The sequence below is a fragment of the Archocentrus centrarchus genome, chromosome 18, assembly GCF_007364275.1.
Source record: "Archocentrus centrarchus isolate MPI-CPG fArcCen1 chromosome 18, fArcCen1, whole genome shotgun sequence".
NCBI lineage: Eukaryota > Metazoa > Chordata > Actinopteri > Cichliformes > Cichlidae > Archocentrus > Archocentrus centrarchus.
Window position 1 is genome coordinate 9,314,205 of NC_044363.1, and position 17,915 is coordinate 9,332,119.

The 17,915-nt window shown below is 41.8% G+C and overlaps 2 protein-coding genes across 3 annotated transcripts in view; one reads left to right on the forward strand and one right to left on the reverse strand.

Moving 5' to 3' along the window:
• LOC115796707 (type-2 ice-structuring protein-like) overlaps positions 1-17,915 on the forward strand; it is an 87,784-nt gene that overhangs the window by 34,605 nt on the left and 35,264 nt on the right. The window lies entirely within an intron of this gene.
• Positions 5,444-7,397, reverse strand: LOC115796706 (type-2 ice-structuring protein-like). Of its 2 annotated transcripts, none has more exons than XM_030753092.1 (6): positions 7,272-7,397; positions 7,158-7,184; positions 6,689-6,798; positions 6,419-6,553; positions 6,020-6,131; positions 5,444-5,790 (listed from the first exon to the last, which is right to left on the reverse strand). In XM_030753092.1, exons 1-6 carry the CDS (start codon positions 7,330-7,332, stop codon positions 5,723-5,725), a joined length of 513 nt encoding a protein of 170 aa, XP_030608952.1. In that variant the 5' UTR covers positions 7,333-7,397; the 3' UTR covers positions 5,444-5,722. The 2 variants fall into 2 exon arrangements, with proteins under 2 accessions (XP_030608952.1, XP_030608951.1); XM_030753091.1 differs by having other exon boundaries at positions 7,158-7,193; positions 7,272-7,378.

Genomic DNA, 17,915 nt, shown 5'->3' on the forward strand with positions numbered 1-17,915 from the left:
CAGCAGACATTATAAAAGAAATTATATCTTTTATAACAAACTTTTATTCCTTCTATGATGATGTCAGAGTGGGTCAGGCTGATTAAAGTGACTCGTCATGCTCCACACTGACACGTACGATCCTCCATCCATCGGATTAAAATGGAGGCTCTGCTCTTTATTTATTAATCCTGGTATCAGCGCTCCATTGATGATGGCTTCCTTTCCTTTACTCACACACGCGCTAAATCAGAGTGATCATACTCAGAGTTGATCGAACTAACCCTGATCAGTTGTTCTGGAACAGGAAACTCAGAGTTGCCGATCTCAGAGTTGATCAACTCAGAGTCTGTTTTTAAACTCAGGGTTTGTTGAACATGCTTCCTGGAATAGGCCCCTGAAATCCTCTGCTGTCACTGTGTTTTGTGTACATAAAGCCTTCGTGCGCTTTGGCATCGCCCAGACCTCGCTTCGACTCCACTGTCCAACCCCGGACCTCACTTAAACACCGAGCCTGCGCCCCCTGCTGAGACACCTTCCCTGGACCTCGCTTCGGCCTTTATCAACCTTTGAGACAGCCGACAGCGAGGTTTGTATTTTTCCTGCCTTGGCATCACTGTAAATAGTTTTGTGCACTTTGGGAGGCCGGCTGAATAAAATTCAGGTCAGAACTTTCCGACTACGCCATCAATTTTTTGTGAGGAGTTTTTTTCTGGAAAGAACCCCGTGACACCTGTTCAGAGGTTCTGGCAGAGGATATATGAAAACCTATCCACGTGGTTTAACTGTCGTGTCCCAACTTCCCCAGACTATGCATCTTAGGTGATGTCAGTGAATTAGTTATGCAGTCAAAGAGTTCTTACCACCTTGTGCATCGCTAAGAAAACTGTCCTCATGAATTGGAAGTTAGAAAGTGAACTGTGTATTACTCAATACAGAAATTTATTAGTAGATCATGTTAGTTTAGCGAGAACGTCTGCTTCTTCTAAAAACCAATTGGAGGAATTTGACTTCTCACTAATCAGCTCCATTACTTAGTAGAGGTGGTTGGCTGTGGGCTCTACTCCTGGTGTGCTTTGTAGGCAGTCAGGGGAGGACTCTGGGGGCCTGTGTGTCTGGTAGCCTCCTGAGACAGAAGTCCTGTGGCTACCTTCTGGTGATGTCTGTGTGCTCGTCCTGGTTGTTGGTGGTGGGGGCTTGGATGGGTGCTGCCTTGCGGTCCTGGAGTGTGGGCCGGGGTGCTTGGGGTGGCACAGGGTGCCGGCCCTTGGTCGGATGGCTGGCCTTCTCTGTATGGCTCGGGAGCTGGGATCTGGGGCCTGGGCCCTAAGGCCACGCTGGCTCCTGGTGAGTCCCCCCCCGGTGCTGGAGTGGTCTCTGCTGTCCCGGGAAGGCCACCGGGTGGGGTGGGTTGGTCTGGCCTGCATTGGGATGTCCGGTCTGTGCTTTTGGGGCTCTGGGGTGCCTCCATCATGGGGTGGGGTGTGTGTGTCTGTGTGTGTGGTGGTTTGGGTGGACGGGGCACTGTGTTTCCAACTGAGGCCAGTTTGTCCTGTCTCCTGTTTGTGTCTATGGTCGAGTGAACACACACACACACACACACACTCAGGCTACACATCACTTACAAATGCAGGGTTTTGGAGAGGCCATGTCCAGAGCCACGCAGCCACTTGCCTCTCCTTTTTAATTGCGTTATAGTCGTTATAATTCACAACACATCCTGATACACACAGGATCTTTGGGGGCAGGCATGCTACCCAGAGGCTGATAAGATGGGGCTGCTGAGGTGGCCCCACTCAGATCCTCACTACTGTTGGTGTCCAAATTTTATTTGCACTTTAGACATGGAGGGTTTTTGGGGGGGGCAGTGTGGGCGAGCCCTGATGACCAGCAGTTGGTGCTTGTCCTGTCAATTTTAACTGCTGAGTGTGAAACACTAAAGGGTCCAGGCTAGTGAGGCAGCACACACTGCTGTTTTGAGGTCAAAGTGATATTGTGATTTGGCATTGCCATAAACATTTTTGTTCAGCAAGCCAGCATATGAAAAGCTATATACACTGCTCAAAAAAATAAAGGGAACACTTAAACAACACAATATAACTCCAAGTAAATCAAACTTCTGTGAAATCAAACTGTCCAGTTAGGAAGCAACACTGATTGACAATCAATTTCACATGCTGTTGTGCAAATGGAATAGAGAACAGCTGGAAATTATTGGCAATTATCAAGACACACTCAATAAAGGAGTGGTTCTGCAGGTGGGGACCACAGACCACTTCTCAGTACCTTTGCTTTCTGGCTGATGTTTTGGTCACTTTTGAATGTTGGTGGTGCTTTCACACTCGTGGTAGCATGAGACAGACTCTACAACCCACACAAGTAGCTCAGGTAGTGCAGCTCATCCAGGATGGCACATCAATGCGAGCTGTGGCAAGAAGGTTTGCTGTGTCTGTCAGCGTAATGGCTGGAGGCGCTACCAGGAGACGTGGAGGAGGCCGTAGGAGGGCAACAACCCAGCAGCAGGACTGCTACCTCCGCCTTTGTGCAAGGAGGAGCACTGCCAGAGCCCTGCAAAATGACCTCCAGCAGACCACAAATGTGCATGTGTCTGCACAAACGGTTAGAAATCAACTCCATGAGGATGGTATGAGGGCCCGACGTCCACAGATGGGGGTTGTGCTCACAGCCCAACACCGTGCAGGATGCTTGGCATTTGCCAGAGAACACCAGGATTGGTAAATTCGCCACTGGTGCCCTGTGCTCTTCACAGATGAAAGCAGGTTCACACTGAGCACATGTGACAGAGTCTGGAGACGCGTGGAGAGCGATCTGCTGCCTGCAACATCCTTCAGCATGACTGGTTTGGCAGTGGGTCAGTAATGGTGTGGGGTGGCATTTCTTTGAAGGGCCGCACAGCCCTCCATGTGCTCGCCAGAGGTAGCATGACTGCCATTAGGTACCGAGATGAGATCCTCAGACCCCTTGTGAGACCATACGCTGGTGCGGTTGGCCCTGGGTTCCTCCTAATGCAGGACAATGCTAGACCTCATGTGGCTGGAGTGTGTCAGCAGTTCCTGCAAGATGAAGGCATCGAAGCTATGGACTGGCCCACTCGTTCCCCAGACCTGAATCCCATTGAGCACATCTGAGACATCATGGCCGTTTCTCAAACCTCAAGTACGCAAGTATGAACTTGCGTATTTGACAAGTATGGACTTCCGGGGGGAAGTACGGGGGATTATTTCTCAGTTGGAACACCAGCGTACTTGATGACATCACAGCTCAGCACCAGTATTTCTATTGCCTTCGAGCTTAAATTTACTGATTGGTTTTAAAAACTTCATCTCTGAATAAAAACATTATACATGTATACACAGCTCTGCTGCTTACTTTACAAAAACAGGTCAAATATATATTATTTAAATTATATTATTTTTATTCCAGAACACTTCCACCACTTACGACATTTGTTTAGAATAAAGTCAAATAAATATTAACACTTTAAAACATATAATTTGATCATTTCTGGAGCAGGCCTGTCATCAGTCTTCACGATCTCCATAAACAGCATCAGCATGCCGATGCGATGTTCCCCTTCCCGGTGAAAAGGCTATCGTTTTACTCAGGAAGAAAAATATTTTTAATATCAGTTTTATTGATTTGCACAGGAACAATTGAAACGCTGAAATAAACCAAATATCAGCCGTTAGAGATAATCTGAGTGTATTATATCTGTGTTTAACTTCCACCCAGCAGTGAAAACCAGCGGGAGTTTTGAAACGATGAGCCGGCAGTCTGGAGTTCTCCCCGCATACAGCGACTGTTGTTCGGCCGGAGCGGACAGCTGCTGTTAGAGCAGCGGAACGGACATCTCCGAAAACGTCGGAGCACATTTGAATTCAAGCAATATCTTGATAAACTGAGGAGATATTTGAGGTTTACACATCTACATTCTCGCCTGAAAACACCGTAAAAGTCTGTTTTGTGTCACAGAAGCGGTAATATTTCAAAATTTACTCTCACTTTTAGCCGCTCTACTCCGCCATTATTGGTTTTGAGTTTTGTTCGAAATGCATTCTGGGATACTTGGCTGCACCAAGTTTTTTTTTTTTTTTTTTTTAATTAATTAATTCGGACTGTTTACTGATACAAACAGAAAAAAATAGCATACAGTAAGTATCAGAAAAAACAATTCTACACACAATAGTCATACTGCACAGTCCAAGGAGATAATTAACTTAACAAAAAAGAAAAGAGAATGCTAGGGGGGTTCAGGATCATAAGAAAACATTCAAAGCAGTACATTCCTCAATGGTTCGAAGTGCCTTTTGTTTGTCTGAGTCTTTGATTGTCCGAATGTATTGCTTGACCTCATTGTGAAAAGCAATAAAATGTGGTTTCCTTCCAGAGTATTTGCAACAATGAATATGATATTTTGACATTAACAACAGATGGTTTATCAAGTAGCCAGAGTTATTTCTCTGTGTACAGTTTTTAACAACTTGGCTGCACCAAGTCCACACAAGTCACCACCGATGTAGACGCGATAAAAGGGGCGGAGCGAGAACACATCCGGGTATTTTAAGCGAACTTGCCTTTATGCGTACTCAGGTTTGGAACAGTACTTGGGCTGAGAGCGATGACGTTTCACAAGTTCACGAGTACAGAAGTAAGCACAAGTACGCATATGTAGAAATGGCCCATGTCTCGCTCCATCCACCAACGTCACGTTGCACCTTCTCTCCAGGAGTTGGCGGATACTTTAGTCCAGGTCTGGGAGGAGATCCCTCAGGAGACCATCCGCCACCTCATCAGGAGCATGCTCAGGCGTTGTAGGGAGGTCATACAGGCAAGTGGAGGCCACACACAATACTGAGCCTCATTTTAACTTGTTTTAATGACATTAAATCAAAGTTGGATCAGCCTGTCGTGTGTTTTTCCACTTTAATTTTGTGTGTGACTCCAAATCCAGGCCTCCATTGGTTAATAAATTTGATTTCCATTGATGATTTTTGTGTGATTTTGTTGTCAGCACATTCAACTTTGTACAGAACAAAGTATTCAAATTTAGATTTATATAAAATTTTATATATACACACATACACACACACACACACACACACACACACACACACACACACACACACACACACACACACTAACATTCATGGTCCCGTCCCACAGCTCATTTGACTTGAGGAGTTTGCGCAAATGCAGATACACAGCAAACAGGAAGTTCTATGTAAATTTAGGATGATGAAAGATTTATGGTATTTCTGGGTTTTTTTGTTTGTTTGTTTTTGTTGTTTGTTTTAAGCTGAAGAGGTACAAGCCACACATCAGATAAAAATGATTTACTTCACATTGTAATGTGTTATTTAGTGTCATATTTTAAGGTGTTTCTGGTGCAGTATATTCTACATATTTTATGTTAAAATTACAAAAAGATTTGTAAAACAACCCATTTCAATACATTCATGTTTTATTTCTGCACAAAAAAAAAAATAAATAAAATAATTTCACCCTCCAGGAAACAACGCTAAGAGCATTCGTTTCATACAACATTCAGACTCTTCTTACTAAAGACATAAACCACCTTCTATTTCTGATTCTTGTCTCATAATTCCTTAAGTAGCATTACAGCGATAGTACGATAATGAAGAAGAAAGGAGATTAAAGCCAATATCTGATGCTGATGACACAGAGACATGCCTTCCTGTGTCCCTGCTGAGTCCAGGATTCATCACATGTTCTTGGCACAGACAGAAGATCTTTGAGCATAGCACTCAAAGTCATCCAAGCACTTTTCAACTGGAAGTACAGAAAAAGAGGAAGTCACTGAATGTGTTGAGCAGTTTATAATCAGATTTATAATGTTCGTGCCACAAAACACATTTTTTTCATATTGAAAACCACCAATTGGTTTGATTAACCCCCCCACCCCCCAAAAAACAGTATATTATTTTCAGGTAAATGATAGAATATTTTTGAGTGTGTATTTTATTTTATCTTGTATGAGTAGCATCACTTAGACTTGTACCTCCATAATTCATTTGCAAGCAGTGCTGGTAACTGCCTTGGTTATTGGGCTCTCCAGGACACCAGTTGGTATATTGGAAAGTGGTGCCATCGCTCCAAATCCAATGGCCCTCCTGGAGGAGAGAGAGCAGATTACAGTTAGAAGAATATTGGGTCTAGTAAGGACTTGAAGAACACCATCATTAAAATGGCCAATAAAAACATCAATTTCCCATTTCAACGTTCACTGGGCATTTTGCTAGAGTGGAGTCACTGACTGGTTTGAAATTGTGAAAGTATTATTGAAGGTCGGAATTTTTTAATAACCTTAAGAACAAAAAGAAAATACATGTAATTCAATGCATCTACACATATTGCATATAGTAATTGCATTCTTAGTTGTTTTCAGTGACTAAAGTACCTCCTGTGCATCAGTACCACCAAGCCAGGATTCTTTTTCCTCATGAGTAGTAATCAGTATGAGCCTCTGAAGCCTGCAGTACTCCATGGCGTTGTGCACTGATGCAAGGTGACCTCCCAGGGACACACAGTTTGCCTACATTGAAGACACAGAGAAATTTTCAGGATGAAAACATAATGAAGATCCCATATGAACACTATGTGCCAATTAAATTAATCTTTCATGGAAGCAAAATTGAGTCACTGGAGAATCATTATACACTGGGATTACCTCAGCTTTATCCCAAGTCATAGGCTCTGCAACGTAGTAGAAACAACGTCCATTGAACTGAGTCCAACCATCATCACAGTTGGAGGACCTCTTGACCAGGTGAGTCTTTGCTGTGTTTGGTAGATAATATGGAGTTTCCAATCAGTAAGCTGATTTTTTATATATGTTTGTGTATTAAATAAAATAATAAAATATAATAATAAAATAATTATAAAAAAATAATAATTTAATATCAAAAATATAATGTGAAATATAACAAATAATATCTGTGCAGTATGACAAAACACAATAAAATGTAGAACTGACATGACAATCTACAATAACAGGACAACATAAAGCACGTTAGAATATTATTAAATGAGTGATAAGCACATGAAACATTAACACAAACTGTGGTTGTAACCTTCCTCTATTATCTCTGCAGATGACAGTAGAAGAGTATTAAAGTGAAAATCTGAAAGCCACTGACCTGTTTCATCGCTTCCAGCTTTTGTCTCTGGAAGAACCATAACATTAGAGACATCATTGAATTGAGAATTCAATCCTTTTCTGTAATATCATCTGTAGATGGCATAATACTCACCAGCAGATCCAGCCAGAGCCACTATGGTACAAACCAGTGCACACACAGTCAGCATGTTCATGGTTGCAGATGATGAGATGGGAATTAGTGATGCTTCTGTAGGAGACTCGTACAGACTGCAGGTCAGTAAAGAGAAGTCAACTCATTATAAAATGAAGAACGCCTGCCCCTTCTTCCTGCTGTGACATCTTTTTTTTTTTTTTTTTGCTGTCTTTCTGAGAACACAGAAAACTTTAGCAGAAAACAAAATGACTAAGAATCGTAAACTCATAAATTCATAGATACATTCAATGATTTTGTTATACAGTAAAATACTGTATATACTCCAGAACTCTCCTCTAGACTTTGCTTGCCATTGCACTTGCCACATACACCACTTTAATGGTAATCTTGATGTTAGTGAGTGCCTGGAATTGAAAAACACTGAAAGCTATATATTGACCAGAAGCAGACATTCAGATGTACGTGTATGCAAAGTTACTTTTGCAAAGACAAATGTTCAAATAGTTTGTTAGCAAAGCCATGACACAACTGTACAAGATACCATTGTAAAAAACAAAACTTAAAAAAAAAAAAAAATTATTTTTCAGAGGACTCTTACCCACTTCAACAGGAGTTAAGAGGATAAGAAGCAGCTAGTTTCTGCTCACCAAATGCACTTGATTAACTGATGATCAGAAAATGTGACTGCTGCTATAAAAGCAGAGGTTTCTGACACTTTGCTGGTCTGTAGCATTCAAGTGTGTTAAGATAATAACACAGTCCCATAACTCCTTATACCAGCTGCTGAGCTCGACAAGGGAGGAGTGATTATTTGGGCTTATTTTGCCACCAGAGATACACTTATATAAAAAGAGACCTCTTAAAATTACTGCTGGTCAAAGTGTTACTAAAAGCTACTGAATCATGGTGTGTACATAGTTTTTACAGGACTGCAGTGAGGGCTGTGAAGTTTTCCTTTCTCACGGATGCCGAGAAAGAAGAGGATCCACTATGGAAGGACAGGCCCCTGCACAGCATCTACCATTGGTGGGCTTGGTGGGTGGGCTGCTCATTGTCTCTGGCTCTCTGGGGCTCTTGCTCTTTGGCCATGGGTGTGGGGTTATCATCGGGATGTGTGGCCGCAGGCCTTCTGAGCTCCTTGTGGGCTGCTTCTTGTGGCCCGGGTCCCCTGGGTCTGTGTCTGTTTATTTATGATAAGTTTGTTTTTGTTTGTGTTTTCCCTGCATTGGCAGGTCTGTCCAGGTTCTCTGTGGTCATCACCTTCATATCAGTTCATATGTAATCAAGTGAATGATGAAGAACTCTTGAACCAAAGTGGACTCTGATCCAGTGAAGCAGGGGGTCTTGGATTTAAATGTGGCTGATGAGGAGGTAGTTGTCTGATTATTTTTTTTTCTCACACTGACTCATTTTGTTTGAAGCATTTCAATGTGCAAAAGATCAAATTCAGTGGATTATTTCCAGATTATAAAAAAAGTTCTCAGGTGTTTTCCATGTGATTATAAAGAGCTGTGTTCACTGGAAAAACCCCTTAATTTGTGTAACATTTTCTGTAACTGTTTCCCTGCAGTCATTTTTGGAATTGCTGCAAATGATTACATGCAGTCAGAGCCAGTTTAAAGCTGGTGTAGCACCAGTAGATAACAGCTTTAATATTGATTTATTTTTTAATCCAGTTTTAGCTGCAGCTGCTATCGATTGTTGGAGGATCTGCTTGGAAAACATCATCCACTGGAACGATGATGAAAATGTTTGGTAGGACTTAAAGGACCTGACTGTAGGAGCGCAGACCTCTGGGACCACATTCAGTGAGCTGTGAATGTTTTTGTTCTCTCATTAATGTCACTGAGAAACTGAGCTAGAAGCAGATTACAAGAGTGTCTCAGAGACCTCCTACATTGTGTTAATGAACTGCTGCACTTTGCTCCAGTTCATGAAAGAAAACTGGAAGTTTGTCTTTGTGTCATTGAAAGCTCCAAACAAAATGACAGAAATCTGGACTTTAGTTTTTGAATTAAAATGCTGTAAATCAGAGGATGCTTCACTCCAACTCTTATGTATTTCTGCTCTGCCCTGCGGCCTCCTGTCTTTCTATTCATAGTTAAACTCAAACACACAGTTTGGGGTGTGAGCTGCAGCATTCTGAGTGTGCCTGTGTCAGCGCTTTCTGATTTCTAGTAACAAGGAACTGATGTCCACAGAGCTTCCTGATTGGCAGAGCTGACCTTGAAATTTTCAGTTATTTTCACAAAAATAACTTATTGCTTAACTGCATCTGCATGTTGTGTTGTTTATTGCTTTCACACTTTGGTATCAAAAGTTTGTTACAATGATTTTGAATTTTTGTTTTTCTTTGTCTCATAATTATTTCCCCTTATATTTATACTTTTATTGGTCCTTAATGTGTGAATTCACCTTTTTGCTTTTGCTTGTCTGCAGAAAATCTTTCTACGCTTTGTTGTGCGGCTATAATTGATGGAATTATATATTTTATTTCTTTCAATCTCTCTGCCTCTTTACTCTGTTGTTGTTGCACCAAATGAAGGTTCTGTGGGTTTTTGATTTTTGTACAGCTGTTGTGTTATAGAAATTTTAAAATGCAATATACCAGCTGTTCATCTGAATTTAATATTCTTGATATGAAATCACTGACTGAAAGTCAGATAAATCACTGAGTCAGTTTGTCCTCACTGTGTCAGCTGTAGCTCTTCATCTCACTCAGATTTCTTTCAGCTCCTCAGATGTTGTAAAATATGACCCATCATTGTTAACTGTCCTTAGCTGACCTCAGTTTAATGCACAGTTTTCCTCCAGTCACCTCTTACTGCATTTACAAATACATTCATCTCAGAGGTGTCAGCATCTGACCTGGGACTCAAACCCGCAACTCATTTTGTTCTTGGTTACCCTTAGACACACGCTTTTGGGGTCTGAGGTGGTTAAAATCAGATACTTCATTTGAAACTCTCCACTTCCTGGAGCCCGCCCAAATTTACGCAGGTTACAAACATGTTTTTACTGTTTGTGGCTGCTTTGTGGCCTTTCTGTGGTATTAAGAGTCATTTACTTCTATGTACCTCCTCCTTCCTGCTCTACAAGCTCTAACGTGTCCGGTAAAAATGGTTGAAACCCAGAGTTCATCTCCCAGATCAAAACTGGTCAGAGTACAACTGCAAAAGCTGAACGGTAGATGTTCAGAGCAGAGGTGTACACAGTCAGAAATATAGATCAGATTCTTGAAGTGAAGGAATGAAATGCATCTGTCTTTGTGTAATACAGGGCTATGAATGGACAACCACACATCTATTTAGGCTGGTGTTGTTTTATAGTCAGTTCTAAAACACATCTACTGATGCACCTGAACACATCATCAGTGATGTATCCTGGGGTCATCGAGTGTTTCGGGTCTTCCAACATCATACACCCTCTCCCAGGTGACCTGACCACAGTTGATCAGACTGCAGCCTGTGTTCAGGTAGTAACCACCTGTCTCCATGGACCATCTCTTCATATACAGATCCTTCTCGAGGCTTTCTCAGCTGCTTTGGTGATGTTCTTGATGGCTCTGCTCCTCCTGTACAGTAATCCCCAGTGTACTGAGTGCTATGCGCAGCGAGTGCCCCACAAAACCTCTACAACCTACTTCAATGGGCATACACCTCACCTTCCAGCCTGGCCAATGACAGCTTATCACCAAGTGATCATATTTAGACCGCTTGTGTTCATGAGCCTCTCCCAGGTGATCCTCCCAATGAACTGTCAGTTCCATGATGATGATATTTTTGGTAGACTCTGAGACCAAAAGGATATCTGGCCTCAGAGTAGTGCTGACAATATGCTGTGGAAATTTTAGTTGTTTCTCTAGGTCCACTGGGAGCTTCCAGTCCTAAGCTGTTGATAGGATGCCCGTTGCCATCTTCTTGCACACATCTCTGGGTTTCTCTCCTGTCTTTACAAAGGCAATTGAGCCGGTGGTGCTGCACGCTCTGGTGCAGTTGCTGACCCCCTTGCAGTATTATTGTAGGGTCTTTACCCACAATACAAAGCTCCTTGAGGCGACTGTTTGTTGTGATTTGGTGCTATATAAATAAAATTGAATTGAATTGAATTGTATTGAATTGAAGGCTTCTGCAACTGGTTTCAGCACTTGTTTATGGCACCAGGTGTAACGGCCCTGGCCAAGTGCTGTTGGACAGGAGCTCAAGATGTGTTCTAACAAGCCTCTTTCTGGACACAGCGGGCAATTTCATTTCTCCATCTTCCCCTAGGTCAGGGGTGTCCAAACTTGCAGCCCGTGGGCCGCCTCAGGCCCCGCCCACTTCCGGTCTGCAAATTGATGTCAAAAATAACATACAATTTGGCCCTTTAAGTTACTTTTTTGACATTTCGCCTTCCCCTCCAATTAAGGGGGTTAAGCGAAATGTCAAAAAAGTAACTTAAAGGGCCAAATTGTATGTTGCCCTGCCCCAGGTGAAGAGGTTAGCTGGGCTGGGCAGAACATCATACACTGCCCGCACCAGGAAGGTGATGCGTAGCCAGAGGTCTGTGACTTTCCGATTCATGGCTTGCTCCCACCTCATCCAAGACCCCTGCTCTCTCAAACAGGCTGCTGTACTTAATCTTCCTTTCTCCACCGCTTCATCCTGCAAGTGTCCAAACTTGCAGCCCGTGGGCTGCCTCTGGCCCCGCCCACTTCCCACTTCCCCTCCAATTAAGAGGGTTAAGCGAAATGTCATAAAAGTAACTTAAAGGGCCAAATTGTATGTTATTTTTAACATCAATTCGCGGACCGGAAGTGGGCAGGGCCGGAAGCAGCCCGCGGGCTGCAAGTTTTGGAAAAGTGGCCTAAGCAGTGAGATCATTCTGAACTTCTCCAGGGAGAAATTTGGTGGGACTGGCTTTGCCACACAGAGGCTCTGGGCTCTATGAGGTGCTTCCTGACCCGGCTCCTCCTGTGTCTCATCAGATGACCCATCTGTGTGTTGTGGAACATCATTCCCTCCTCTTCCAGGCCTGGTGAATCTTGAGGCCACAGCTGTTCTTGCAGATTTCCCTGCATCTGCACATTGTAATCGTAGTCATTACTTCCTTGCCATTGGTCATTGCCATTTGGTCCATCAGCTTGGGGTTCACATTCTCCTCCTCTCTTGGGTTCCCCAGGGGTTATTTTTCCATAAGTTGATCTGTAGCTTCTTAATGGGTTCCCTCCTCTCTGAGGATGCAATTTGGGCTGCCAACCCACCACCCCATCCCAACACATGACATACAGTACATACAATAATTCAGTCCTGTGAATGTGTCATCCCTGTCTTAGCTGATGCCATGAGGTCATGAATCCACACTCGTGAATAAAGTCAATGTCACTGTGGCAAATGTTTTTAAAAAACAGATTTTTATATAATTTATTTCTTGTCTCTACATATTTATGTCCCTGCAGAACTGTTTTTAATCTTTGGTGGAGACATATTTAGGGCTGTCCTGATATCAGATTTTCTCTGCATGTGAACAAAATAATTCCATTTCATGGAATAACGCAATGTCTGTCACAAGGAAAGAGGAACAGTTGTGTTTCAGTCATGGCTCTGTTTCCCTCTTTTAAGCAAAAACCAAAAAAACCACGGAAACCAACTGAAAACCACAAGACAAAAAGTTGTGCTTTGGTCAGCAGATTGAAACCAACTGCTCATTGTCAGGAGCACGATAGATGGAAGTTCTGCTTCTCCTGACACTGACTGTCTCTGTGGTTTACCACATGTAAAATTAATTTACAAACACAAACATCCAAACCTGAATAAATAGAGATCATCAGCTTCACGAATGTGATCATTTTTCTCTTTCTCAAAGCTTCCTGCCCACAAAATGTGTAAAAACAAACGTACCCTCCACACACACACACACACACACACACACACACACACACACACACACACACACACACACACACACACACACACACACACACACACACGCGCACACGCGTGTGGTGTTATAAGACAAAAGTCTCTCTTCCAGCAGTGTGTAATAACACGTGTTAATCTTGTTAATCTCTAACAGCAGCAGGCTGAGGTCAAAGTTCACTTAATGACTGATCCTGAACATGTTTCCATCACCAAGGTAACAGCTTTCTGCCCTCAGCTGCCATCAGGTTAGATAAAGTGCTGAGAGAGCAGTGAGAGCTCAGACTGAAACAAACAGGACAGAAATGGAACCATGGACAGAACCAGCAGTGAAATCTGATCAATGGAGTCCAGACAGTTATTTTCTTTATTCATAACTGATCAGAAAATAAACTCCAAATCTCCCCAAAGCAGGTTTTTATTAAAAGTCAGAAACACATAAATTTAGTTTAACACCATCAGAGCTGCTGCTGAAGAATAAAAACTTAACCATTAATTTAACAAAATATCAATAATAATCCATCATGTCAGAGTGACAGAGCTGTGACACAGGCTGCATTTTTGCTGGTTTCAGTCCCTCATTCATAACCCTCACACACTCTCACACTGCTGTTTTGTCTGTGTGTTGCTTTCAGTCTGTGTTGTGTTTTTAATATCTCCATATTAATATATGATATCATGGTTTCATCTTCTTTGTCTTCCTGCTGTCAGTTGACATTTTCATGTCTGTGATTGGTCACATGCTGCCAGCTTGCCCTCTGTGAGTTTGGTAGTAGCTACAGTCACATGAATGAGCTGCTCTGTGTGACCTGTTATCCTGATTACTGCTGTCAGGCTAACTGAAGCCAGATAACAAAGAAATCCAGACATGTTGAACATGCTTCATAGTGCAGAGCCCAGGTTAATCATAGTTAATCATAATCTGCAGCTTCATCTTGGATCATTTTATTTTACTATCTGTAAAATAACTAAGCTTTATGTAAGAGAGAAAAGGACAAATGTTACATTTTAGATTTGCAAGAAGAAAGTCTATTAAAATTGTCAAACTCATATTTGTGTGTTTAATATGTTGTAATAAAGTTCTAACTAAAAGAAAAACTACTTTCAATAAAAACATCTGTCAGTAGCTGGACAACAAGGCTTCTTTAATAAACCAGCTGAAGCTGGGTTCATCTCAGCGCCCAAACATGATGATCATATTTTTAGATTAGTTTGACTTTGATTATATGATCATATCTTAAACCAACATTAAGCTCTAAACTCAACAGGAAAAGGTCGCTCATTACTCTGTCAGTCAGTCATACCTTCAACACACAGCAAAGAAGTGTTGATACTGAATTCAGTTGATGGCTGTGAGACTAATCTCAATAACTCATACACTCCTAATCAAAACCTTAAGACCAGTTAAAAATTACAGGAATTTGTATTTTGCACTATTGGATCTTAAGAAGGTTCTACCTAAGTAGAGCTTCACAATGCTAAAAGAAGAAATCAGCGCAAGAGACAAAAACTTTTCAGCAGGGAATTTATTGAAAACTGCATTTACACTCAAACATGATTTTTTTCGTCACAACTGGTATACAATATCACAGAGTATGCAGATAATTCTCCTTTCAATTGCTTGTACAGTGGGTGCATGTGTTTGTGTGTGTAAGGCCCATTTGGAACAGACTTTGTCCAGTATGGTGCATTTTATGTAGAATGCTATACTGCATAAGTTGTACTTGGGGACTTTGAGTCATTTTGAAGATATTTAAACATACTTCTGTCAAGTCAAGTTTATTTATATAGCAAATTTAACACAACAACAGCTGACCAAAGTGCTGTGCATAAATTTAGAATTTAGAATAAATTTAGGACCAAATCATTGTACATAAATTTAGAATCAAGAATCAATTAAGAACCAAATTATTGTTGTTACATGTCAAAACATATAACAGCATTTCAGAATTTCAGAACACCCATCCAAAGACAGAGACAAGTAAGAGATACAGTGGCTCACAAAAGTATTCATACCCCTTGAACTTTTCCATATTTTGTCACATTACAACCACAAACATAAATACAGTCTATTTCACTGGAATTTAATGTGAAAGACCAACAAAAAGTGGTACACAATTGTGAAGTAGAAAGAAAATTATACGTGATTCAAAATATTTTTTACAAATAAAAAACTGAAAAGTGTGATGTGCAAAAGTATTCAGTATTCAGATCTTGCCACAAATTCTCGATTGGGTTTAGGTCTGAACTTTGACTGGGCCATTCTAACACATGAATATGTTTTGTGTTGAAACCATTCCATTGTAGCCCTGGCTTTATGTTTAGGGTCGTTGTCCTGCTGGAAGGTGAACCTCTGCCCCAGTCTCGAGTCTTTTGCAGACTCCAACAGGTTTTCTTCCAAGATTGCTCTGTATTTGGCTCCATCCATCTTCCCATCAACTCTGACCAACTTCCCTGTCCCTGCTGAAGAGAAGCAGCCCCAGAGCATGATGCTGCCACCACCATATTTGACAGTGGTGATGGTGTGTTCAGAGTGATGTGCAGCGTTAATTCTCCGCCACACATAGCGTTTTACATTTTGGCCAAAAAGTTCAATTTTGGTCTCATCTGACCAAAGCACCTTGTTCCACATTTTTGTCCATGTTGTGTCCCCAACATGGCTTCTGGCAAACTGCAAACGGGACTTTTTATGGTTTTCTTTTAACAATGGCTTTCTTCTTGCCACTCTTCCATAAAGACCACATTTGTGCAGTGCAGACTAATAGTTGTCCTGTGGACAGATTCCCCCACCTGAGCTGTGGATCTCTGCATTTCGTCCAGAGTCACCATGGGCCTCTTGGCTGCATCTCTTTTTTTTTTTTTTTTTTTTTAAAAGCCTGTCATGTCTGAAGTGTTTGCAAGCAGAATTGTGATCTGAATGCACTGTTGTGCCAAACATATTTATTCTTCCAAGATAAGCTCTGTAGAGTCTCTATAAGCTTTTCTTGTTAATGTTTGTGTTTTTGTTTTGTTTGTTTGTTTGTTTATTTTATTTATATATTTGTGTACACATACATTTAATTCCAGTTGACAGGCTGAGGAAAAAAAAAAGAGAGAAAGAAAGAAAAAAGGAGAGAGAAAGGGGAAAAAACAGAAAAAGAAGTCAGAGCACCACTAAACTAACCACAACAATTTAAATGCTGCAACTACAAAAAAAACAGAAAAAAGACAACATACCAAAACAGAACAAGCAATACCTGGAAAAATAACTATGTGGAAAAGGTACAACAAAATGAAGCATGATTTTATAAGAACAACAACTTTGTTATGCTGTGATTGCGTTAGTGTCTGTGTCATGGAATGCACTTACCAACGAGGGCAGAAAGCTGCCGCTCCCACAAGGAGCCAGAGGCAGGCAGAGAAGGACCCAGGAAATCCGAGCCATCCGCAGCCCATCAAGAGCCACGAAAACCCGAGGCTGCACATTCCAGCGACAACCGCATACCCACCCCAGCATAGGGGAGAGGGAGGTCCCAGATGGAACCCCCCCAGTCGAGGAGCAAGGGCCCCAGTGAATTCGAGGCAACAGGAAACCGGCCCCCACAGAGGCCAGCCCCCCGTGCAGGCCGGCGGCAGGGCCCCAGGGCCCAGGTGCCAAAGAACCGCCCGAAATACCGCAGAGTAAGTTCTGTTTTGTTCTATTTCTAGTTTTGGTTATAGTTTAGTATTAGGATTGTAGTTTGCCTTTGTTTAGTTTTCCATGTTAGTCCTGGTCTTCCCTGTGCTCCTGTGTGTTGTCTGTCTTGGCCCTTCTCTGTTTAGTTATCTTCCCATTCTTTCCTTGTACATGGTATTTAGGTTCCCTCTGTGTTAAGTTTTCATATGTGTCATGTTTAGGTCACTTCCTGTTTTATTTTGACGATCTTGTGTTCATTGTGCTTTGTGTTTAGATTTACTTCCCCTTGTCTCGTTAGTGTATTTCGTTCACCTGTGTTGTCACCTGTTTCCCTTTTCCCTCATTATGTCTCAGTGTATTTAAGGTCTCTATGTTGTTTAGTTCCTTGTCGCGTTGTCAGTTAATTGTTGGTTCTTCCCACTGTGTGCTTCATGTTACGGTTATGTCTATGCTTCAAGTTCATGTTTACGTCTATGCTCCACGTCTCGCTAAACTAAACAACAGAGAGACCTTAAATACTGTTGTTTTTTATTTGTGTTATGGCTTTTGTATTTGTGTTGTGGCTTTTGTATTTGTGTTGTGGCTTTTGTATTTGACCTGACACCTCTGGGCCACCGTAATAATGCTGTAAATATGGTCATTAATTCACAATATTTGTGTGAACCTGAATCCTGACGAAAAAAATAACAGAAATACGAATCTAGACGGTTCGGACAAATGTTGGCGGTTCGCGCAGTGTTGCCAGATTGGGCAGCTTGTGAACACATTGGGCTGGAAAATTATATAGATATATCTATATAATTATAAAATTATATAGATATATAATTTTACAATAAAAGTTTCCTTAAGACCTACCAAATATGGTGAAAAGCAGCCAAAATTTTAACAACTCACCCAAAGCTGTGTATATTTAAATATATATCACACCTGGTGCTATTAACATGAGTTTCAGTGGAGGTTTTGTTGTGTTGGGCTGGCAACTGTCAGTCAGATCTGACAACCCTGGGGATGGGCGGTGAGGATAACCTATTCCGCTTCAGTGCGAATTACAGCAGATGGAAAGGAAAAGGTCAAAGCCATCACGTGCGC

Coding starts and splice junctions, on each gene's coding strand:
- LOC115796706 (XM_030753091.1), bottom strand. CDS start 7,332: ATGAACATGCTGACTGTGTGTGCACTGGTTTGTACCATAGTGGCTCTG. Junction 6,554..6,688: donor TGACTTGGGATAAAGCTGAG/GTAATCCCAGTG, acceptor TCTTCAATGTAG/GCAAACTGTGTGTCCCTGGG. Junction 6,132..6,418: donor GTGGTACTGATGCACAGGAG/GTACTTTAGTCA, acceptor TCTCTCCTCCAG/GAGGGCCATTGGATTTGGAG.